General features: G+C 64.4%; 2 protein-coding genes across 3 annotated transcripts; both read right to left on the reverse strand.

Moving 5' to 3' along the window:
- Positions 1-54: 54 nt before the first annotated feature.
- On the reverse strand, positions 55-5,493 carry LOC101082437 (double C2-like domain-containing protein gamma). Of its 2 annotated transcripts, XM_011287127.4 has the most exons (13): positions 5,278-5,493; positions 4,707-5,046; positions 3,891-3,961; positions 3,388-3,773; positions 3,136-3,215; positions 2,988-3,059; positions 2,663-2,772; positions 2,431-2,566; positions 2,251-2,304; positions 910-1,061; positions 734-815; positions 463-559; positions 55-363 (listed from the first exon to the last, which is right to left on the reverse strand). In XM_011287127.4, exons 2-13 carry the CDS (start codon positions 4,893-4,895, stop codon positions 233-235), a joined length of 1,560 nt encoding a protein of 519 aa, XP_011285429.1. In that variant the 5' UTR covers positions 4,896-5,046; positions 5,278-5,493; the 3' UTR covers positions 55-232. The 2 variants fall into 2 exon arrangements, with proteins under 2 accessions (XP_011285429.1, XP_019668328.1); XM_019812769.3 differs by lacking the exon at positions 4,707-5,046.
- Positions 5,494-5,793: 300 nt separating this feature from the next.
- NUDT8 (nudix hydrolase 8) lies at positions 5,794-7,974 on the reverse strand. Its single transcript, XM_023240132.2, has 4 exons — positions 7,589-7,974; positions 6,820-6,952; positions 6,200-6,277; positions 5,794-6,102 (listed from the first exon to the last, which is right to left on the reverse strand). Exons 1-4 carry the CDS (start codon positions 7,780-7,782, stop codon positions 5,875-5,877), a joined length of 633 nt encoding a protein of 210 aa, XP_023095900.2. The 5' UTR covers positions 7,783-7,974; the 3' UTR covers positions 5,794-5,874.
- Positions 7,975-8,801: the final 827 nt, after the last annotated feature.

An 8,801-nucleotide genomic window follows, 5' to 3' on the forward strand; every position in this document is an offset into this window, starting at 1 on the left:
GGCCCAGTCTGCCCGGTGAGGCGACGGGCAGCGAAGGGAACAGGCTTTGTCTGGCCTGGTTTGGAAGTTTATTCTTCATGGTTGGCAGAGGGGTGAACTTGGACGCGGGGGGTAAGGGAGCAAACAGTTTGACGTGGGGCTGGGCACGGTGGGTGAGGCAGCTCCAGGTCCTCCCGGCTCTGTGGGTCAGTTTGGGGGAGGGTGGTGAGCGGGGCCGGGCCGGGTACCCCTTCTAGTCGCTGAGCTGGGGGGGCGCACCGTCCAGCGGGTGCCACAGCTCCAGTCGGCAGTCACTGCGGCCCAGGCACTCGCACCAGTGCCGCTGGCGTTCCCCGCTGGCGTGGCTACTCAGCTGCACCCCGCCTGGGTTGGGGAGCAGAAATCAGGAGCCACGTCGGAACCCGCTGCCCCCCTCCCACCGCCCCCGCCCCCGCCAGCCCGCTCCCCTGCATTCTCACTCACCAATGAAGTCGTCAGCTGTGCCCAGGTCATAGTCCCATACAGACACTAGCAGCGTCTTCTGGGCCAGCTCCTCCCTTGGGCCTGCATAAAAGAATTCCTGCAGGGGAGGGGGCAGAAATGCAGGAAGGGGGGCGCCTCAGGTCCTTTACAGGTTCAGAAACAGGCTCAGGCAGGTGAGGTCAGGTGGGACCTGCGCTTTCTGACTGAGGCAGAACGCTGACCTTCCCCGCCCCGGGGCAGCCGGGACCGCCTCCACCGGACCCCGGCCTACCTCATTGAACTCGGGGTTCAGGGTCTTTTTCCGAACACTGGTCTTGTATTTACGTCTCTTCCCCACGTTTGGATGCAGGAAACTGGTTGGGAAGGATGGGGTCAGGTTAGGGATGGCCCTGGAGAGGGGCTCCGGGGAGCCCCCACGGCCCACCTACCTGTCCCCCCTTCACTCACAGGCGGACGAAGGGGTCCGAATAGCCATTGGCATCCATGGGGGCAAGGTGGGCACAGCGCAGTACGCCCACCAGCAAGCCGCCCTGCCGGGAGCTGTAGCACAGTGACAGCAGGATGCGCCCGCGTTCGTCGCCTGCTGCCTCCGTCTCCTCCTGCGGGGTAGGCTGTGGTCAGCCAACCGCAGCCCAAAGCCCACCCACCCACCGGTGTTAGCCCGGATGTGACAACTCAAGCTGACTGCAAAGCAATCGAGGACCAACAACTTCACGTCATGAGTTTCCCAAAACAGTCACTGGCCCGGTGCCCTGGAAGGGAACTTTCCGGTCAGCTGTAGCTTCCAGGGCCTGAGAAGGGGAGGGGCTTGCTCAGGCCACGTGACTGGTGAGCACAGTGCGTCTTCGTCACGGAGGGGAAGGGTGCTGGTGTCTGAAGGCCACAAACATGCGAGGAGCTTCCCGAGTGGCGTCTCACTAAGCGCCCATCACCACCCTCCCCCTGTGTCACAGAAGCAGCTCCGAGAGGCTGGGCTCCTCTACCTGATGACATACAGGTCACTAAAGCTACAAAAACCACCCTCTTCACCCCGCACCACCCAGGGGACCAGATTCGGAATGTCCTTTGCCACCCTCAGCCCCTGATGCTTGCAAAGGGCTTGGGAGGATGTTCAGGAAGAACCGCTTCTCCCATACCTCACGGAGGATTCCGTTTACAGAAAGCCCAGCCACCTTTCTCACCGGCTCCTCAGTAAGGGAGGGTTCGGTAAGCACCTGCCATGCGCAGCGGTGCGGCCGCGTGTGGGGTCTGGGACAGGAAGTGCCCGTCTCGGGGTGCCTGCCCCACCTGGGTAGGACTTGCCAGCCTGGCCTTGGCTAAGTGGCGGGCGCGGCAACTTGTGGCTCCACCAGAGGGCAGGGCAGTAGCGTGTGGCCCTTCCATCCACGGGGAGCGGAGCCCGAGCGGAGACGGAGGTCTTTGGTCATTGGCGTGGGGCCCCCTGCAAGCACCTCTGCCTGCTGACAAGAGCTTATCTAGGGCTACAAGCCCCAGGAGTGGCGTCCACAATGCCCCAAGGTCTCTCCTGGACCTTGACCTGCCCTCCCAACTTGGGCTATGGGTGGATCCCATCAGTTTCAGCCTCTGCTTCAAGCCGGGCTTTATCTCTGCCCCCTGAGGGCCTTGATTGTCCCAGTGCCCAATAGCTGCTCTGGGCTGCCTTGGTGGAGAGGGGTGGGGGGCGGGGGGGGGAGTCGCACCCCTGCCCAGCCACCGGGGCCTGGCTGTTCCCTAGGGCTACGGGGCCTAGGGCCTGCCATCCCTGCTTGGTCCCACCGTCCTACCCACCTCCTCATACAGGGACATGCCACGGGCGGCGTCCAGACTCTTGGGCCTCTTGGTCTGAAAGAGCAGAGAGCTCGGTCACCTTGGCCGGACGCCGCCCAGGGTCTCCCTCTTTGTCCCCTTTCCAGCTTCCCCCCCACAAGGATGCTGGTCCCCACCCCGATCTGTGTCAGCCCCACTCACCAGCTTCCGCTTCTCCAGACACACATCGAAGCTCCTGGCTCGGTTGGGCACCAGCTTCCTCAGGGGCACCCGCAGCTCCCCCAGGGGAGGCGCCCCCCGCCGTCGCCGCAGCCGCGGGTCCTCACACACACACAGCCTGCGAGCCGCCCTGGTCAAACCTGGCCGAGCAAGCCCCGCCCCCCCCCCACCTCGGCCCTGCCCCCTCTCAGCCCAGGCCCGGCCCTGTCCTCACCGCAGTGTCTTTCGCCCAGCGTCCTGGCGGGTGAAGCCGTGATAGGTGAGCGTCTCCTCCCAGACAGGCCCCCTTGTGCCCCGAACTGTGCGAGTCCGCAGCTGGCTGGCCTAGGGGCCAGGGAGGGGGGATCAGGACCTCCTTGGGCCCCAGGGCCCCACCCTGGCTCACCTGCCTGGTGGGCCCCCAGTTGCACATCCCTACAATGGGGAGCTCCATGCCTGCGGTCCAGGCTTTGGGGGGCGGGGCACTGCAGGGCCAGGTGGGTGTTCCAGGCTGGGTCGCGGCCAAAGAGCATCGGTAGGGGTCTGGGTCTCACCCTCACCTTGCTGGCTCCTGGCAGCAGATTGGCTTTGACATAGGTGTCCACAGAGCCTGAGGCTGGTGGCTTGAGACCCTAAGAAGAGACCACGAATGTGGGGCAGGTCTGTGGCCCAGGCCCTCCGCCCGTAGACCCTTGCCCTCATCCTCACCTTGGCCCGGTGAGCCGTGCAGTGCAGGGCGCTGTTGTCCGCATCAAAAAGAAGCGTGAACTCGAGGGCGCCCAGGGCGGCTAACAGGAGGTGGTAGGCAGGGTCAGCTCCTGCCTCGACCCCCTCCCCACCCCCCAAATGGCACTATGCCTCCCGCCCTGCCCCTCCCTGGTCCGATGCCTGGGAGGCCCCAAACCCTACCCTGGCTGGGCTGGGCCAGGAGCGTTCCCCTCGTCCCCTGTCCCCACTCACTGCTGTCATCTGAATCTCCCTCTGGCTCTGGATCGGCCCGCTGCCGGGGTGCAGCGCGAATGGCAGGGATCACTGCAGGGTGTGGGTCTGGGGCGCTTCGAGTGTGCTTAGCGAAGGGGTAGAAGTGTGGGAAATAGTCGGAAATGAGGTGGATGGGCCGGATGGGGCCGGGGCTCACGTCGATGGCCATGTGCTCCTGCATGTTCACCCGCTGTGGCCGCCCCCGGCTCCCTGCTGCTGCGCCTGCCATGGGGGCTTGGACGTGGGGGCGGGGACTCAGAGAAGCCCCCACGAACTGGAGACGGGGGGAACGCAGCGGGCCAAGGAGCCAGGGTGAAGAGGCATCCCTGAGGGCATGGGGGGGAATCTTGGGTGGCAGCCAGGACCTGAGGACAGAAGGACAGAATGCAGGGTCCAAGTAGGTGGGGTGGGGGAGACGTGGGGGGCTCTGGCCCGAAGGAGGACGCCTGTGGGCTGGCAGTCAGGCCGGCTGGGCTACTCACCGCTCCGTGAGCTCGTCCACTTGGTTTGGTTCGCTGAGTATAAGCCAGACTGAGATGACCCTCGAGCGAGACTGTGAGCAAAGAGCCTCCCAGAAGCGGTGAGGGAGGGGGAAGGGGCGGGGTCAGAGCCCGTCTCCTGGGCTCAGGAGGCTGGCACTTCTCTGCCCTCAACCCCAGGGGTCCCTTGGGGCTCAGCCTCCCTCCTTCCTCATTGCCCCTTCACACCATGAGTTATTTTTACCACCATCATGCGCCCTGTTCTCATCTGAGGAGTCTGGAGGGCCAGAGGCGACACAGGGGGTGTGAAGTGGGAGGGGCAATGGGAGGGGCTTGTGAAGGAAGGGATAGGTGAGGAGGGAGGGAGGGATGCAGGGGGAGGTGTGTAGGAGTGGGTAGCAGTGTGGGGGACACTTTGGGAGGGGTGGAGTGGGGAGGGGGCCGAGGGGAAGAGGAGGAGGGGAGGGGGAGGAGGAGGAGGGGAGGGGGAGGAGGAGGAGGGGAGGGGGAGGAGGGGGGGGCACCCGCAGTCTGGTTCTCTGCAGCTCAAGTTCAAGCTTTTTAAGACAGGAATCACATCACTTCACACCTTTCTCCCCTCCCCCCCCCCTTTGTCCCCCTTAGGAACAAAATCCTAAGTCACCACTGAAGCACGTCCCCTTGGCACACCATGGTGGCCCCTGAGTGGCGGGGCCCCTCCCCGACTCTCCGCCTTGTTCATCTTGTTTCCTCCAGGACCCCAAACTTTGTGCATGTGCTGCTCCTTCTGCCCCCACTTCCCACCCCCCCTGCCCTTTGACGCGGCCTGTTCTTGCTCACCTTTGGTTTCAAGGTCACTCTGTAAGGGAACCTGGCTGCTTTTTTACCTGCTCGACCTTCCCTTCTCTCTCTCCCCAGCAGTCCTGCGGGGACTGCCCTTTCCATAGTCAGTCTGGGAGGCTCATCCTCCTCCCTGGGACTGTGCCCCCAGACCCTGCCGCCTAGGGAATTCCAAAGACAGCAGGCCATGTGACAGGCTCGGGGAGGCCCAACGAAGTACAATTCTGGGTTGGATGGCCAGAGACAGAAGCTCTGTTTTCTGTTGATGGGAGGCTAATGCTGTGCCGTCCGAGAGCCGTTGCCCTCTCCTCACTTCTCATCCCGGCAGAGTAGAGATTCTCTAAAGGTGAGGCCAGCACAGTAGAAAGCACAGTAAGAGGGAGAGCCCCTGAGCCCCTGGATCCAGCCATGCCTGAAGCTAGCCTCTTTTGGTGAAGTCAGCTGGTGAGGGGAGTTTCCTGTCACTTGTCCCGGCTAATATTCCTGCCTAGTCCACCGTGACAAGGTCAGACTGCTTTATCCTCTCTCTCTCTGCTCTACATAACTGATGTATAATTAATTCCACTATTACCTGTGATTAATTAATGTACAATCACATGATTATCTCTGTGGCCTGCTCTGAGGTCTTCCCTGGACTGAGTCACCCCCAGAGGGCAGGGCAGCATCTGGCTGGTCCGAAGATATGGCCCCAGCACAGTGCCCGGTGCATGGCAGGAGCTCGGCGTGTTGGAACTTTATAGTAACACAGGGCTCCTCTTTGGATTCCTGCGGGCTGGCATGGGGTCAGCTAGACACAGAGCAGGGAACAGGAACTGCAGGGGAGTGGCTGGGTCTGGGCGCTGGAGTCAGGGAGGGCTTGGTTCAAATCCTAGCTCGGGGTGACCTGGGGCAAGGTGTCTCTTCTCTCTGAGCCCCAGTCTCACCAGCCAGGGCCAGCACTGCCCCACCTCAGGGCTGTGGTAAGGGTCAAGTGTTAAGTGCCCACTGTCCAGTGGGTAACACTGATTGGACAGAGGCACCCCAGCCAGGAGCCAGCTGTCCCACGGGGTCTGCTCAAGGTCAGTGCACGAGATGCAGTGGCCACAGAATGGGTCAAGGCTCTTTATTCAGTCCCGGAATGGAGCTGGCCTAGCAGGGTGAGGGAAGGGTGCTGCTTACGGCCAGGCCTTCAGCCCGTGGACCTCTTAGGGAGGGCCAGGCGGGGCTGGTAGGCACCGGGCGCCAGCAGCTGCAGGGTGAACTCTGTGATGATGGCCGTGAGACCCCAGACACGGTGTGGCCCGTGCAGGAAGACGGGCAGAGTGTAGCGGAAGTGGCCACGCTGGCAGAAGTGGGTATAGCCTTGGTTCTGCTCCTGCAGCAGGTGGGCCAGGGGTAGGGCAAACACCTTGTCCACCTGTGGGCGGGAGGCAGCGAGAGGGTAGACACGGGCCCTGCTGCCGCAGCCTCCCCTGCGTGGAACAACCTGGCGCCCACCGTCTCTCCCCACTCACCTCCTCAGGGTTGGGCCTGAGGCTCTGGGGATCCAGGGGGCCCACACCGGCAAGCACTGGCACCACGGTGGTCTTTTGCTGGGGCAGGAAGATGGCAGGCAGTCAGGGGAGGCGCGGCCTTGGCGGGGCTCTGGGGCGGGGGAGGGGAGCCCGAGAGGAAGACTCCACCTCGCCATCCAGAGGCCTTCAGTATCGGAGGTCGGGTCCACCTGGCCCCTGCCCTTGAGGTCACTCCAGCCATGCCGACTAGCTACAGGCCCCTCAAACTCACTAGAGCCATTCAGTCCTCTGGGCCGTTGCAGACTGTTCCCTCTGCTTAGAATAACCTTCCCTGACCTTTACTACCCTGAAATCTCCCACTTGTCATTCAATCCCTGCCTACCCTGTGAAGCCTTCCCCCACCCTCCTCCACCAAGCTGGGCAGAGCTGGCTTATCCTGGGGCCACCTCCGGCCCAGGACCTGAGCCTCAGTATCTCCCACGAAAAGGGGCTGAGATACCCCTCTCTGAAAGGTTGTGCGGGGATGGAACATGACTGCCAGGCAGGTGTCTGGAGCTCCACCAGAGGCCAGGACCACTCTCCTTGCCCCTGGCGGTGGCCTCAGGGCCTGGCAGCCTTACCTGGTCATACACAGGCTGCAGGATGCCCCACACATGCTCTTCAGGCACAGTAAGGCCCAGCTCCTCACGGGTCTCCCTCAGGGCTGTGTGTACCACGTCCTGGTCAGTGGGGTCCCACTTGCCACCTGGGAAACTGAACAAGCACAGGTGGCCTGGTCCTTGGTCTGTTGGGGCCACGGCGGGTGAGGGTGACGGCTGTGCGGAGAGCTGATCACCCACCTAAGCATCTTTTGTCTCTGCCCCTAGTTTGTCGTGAGGCCTCCCGCAAGCCACATGACCTCTCCAGGTTCGGTTTACCTCCCTAAACGATAGGGGTAAGGGAGAGGCCCTGGGGCTCACACACGCCAATTTTGCTTATGGTGGCTCCAGTGGCGCTATGACCCTAGCGTGTCCCTAATTCCCGACGGGACAGGGGCGGGGCCAGGGCGGGAAGCCAGGCAGTTCACCCCACCCGCGAGCTTCGTCGGCTCCAGGACCCGAATCTCCCCAGAGTCGCCGGCAGGGGGCGGGGTCCTGCCTTTTTAGAAACACGGGCACAGCTCCGAGAAGTGTCCCCGTCCTGAGCTGGTGCGGGACGCGCTTCGAGGGGTCCGGCGTGGCGTCCGGGCTGGCACCCACGGCGCCAGACTCGGGGCGCGGCTCTCCCCAGACCCATTCCATAGAGGCGGAAACCCAGACTCGGACAGGTGAAGCGCCTCGCTTAGGTCCCTGCGGTCTCCGGGACTCGGCGGCCTCCTCCCAGAAGAGCGAGGAGCTCCCGGCCGTGTACCTGACGTCGCCCTTGTGCCTCCCGGCCAGGCGGCTGGACCGCAGCGTGTAGAGCAGCGCTGGGATCCCGCGCACCGAGCACAGCGGCACGAGCACGGCGGCCGCTGCGGGCCGCGCGCGGAGTCGGGCAGTGGCCCCTGCCAGCAGCCGCCGGCAGCGCTGCTCGTCCTCCGCTGACAGGCAGTGGGGCGGCATGTCGGGCCGGGCGCACCCGGGACACCGAGGGCGCCACGCCGGGCGAAGGAAGGGGCGGGGCAGGCAGCACTCGCGCTCGGGGTCTCCGGGGAACCTGGGCGGGGCCGCGGGAGGAGTCGCCCCGCCCCGCCCCGCGGGGCTCCGAAGCGGCGTCGGCTGTGCCCTTGGGGGCGAGACCCGCACAAGAGGCGGGGCCTCGGCGGGAGGGGGCGGGGCTCTGGGCCCGAGGGCCGTGGGCGGGGCCCGAGGGAGTGGCCTCGACGCGAGTTGGTGGGGCGGGTCCGGAAGGGGCGGGTCCCCCTGTCTCGGGCTTCCGGCAGAAGGGGCGGGCCTGGGCCGAGGGCGGAGCTGGCATTGGTGGTTTCGAGGGAGGGTGTCAGAGAGCCTGGAGTCGGTAGCTCGCGGTACTCGAGTCTCGGCGGCTTCCGGACCCAGCTCTGTGACAGCTGGGTTCGAGATTCCGGGCGTCAGGCTTCGAGGCTTCGCCGGACCCCGCGTCCCTCCACGCCCGCGTGTGCCCGTCCCTTTCCTACGCACCTCACGCGCAGTGCTCCAGGATGTTCGGAGTCGGCATTTAGGGGGTCCACGGAGCGCGCCTCCCGGAGGCCGGGGACATCAGGGGCTGCGGGAGGAGTGCCTAGCCCGGCCCCGCTCTGGGCCCCTCTCCTGGTTCTTCTGGGTGGCGCGCGCCGTGCCCTCCCGCTCCAAGGGACCCACTCCAGCCCCAGGCCTTTGCCCTGCTTTTCCCACCGCTGGGAGCTTGCCTTCCCTCCTCCCCTTCGCTCTCGCTCTCAATTTCTACTCCTTTAGGTGTAGGTTTAAATGTCACTCTTCTATGGAAGCTGTCCTGCGTCGAGTCTTGATTGGATTCTCAAGCCCCTCCCCCTACCCCCCCCCCCCCACTTGGCCTGGCCCGTGTGGTCACTGCCCATCACGGTTCTGCATCCCTCCAGACCCTGGCTTCTCGCGGACCAGACCACCCCAGTTGTGCACAGCACCTATAGTGGAATGGCCGGTGT

Source organism: Felis catus, chromosome D1, assembly GCF_018350175.1.
Source record: "Felis catus isolate Fca126 chromosome D1, F.catus_Fca126_mat1.0, whole genome shotgun sequence".
Taxonomy (NCBI): Eukaryota; Metazoa; Chordata; class Mammalia; order Carnivora; family Felidae; genus Felis; species Felis catus.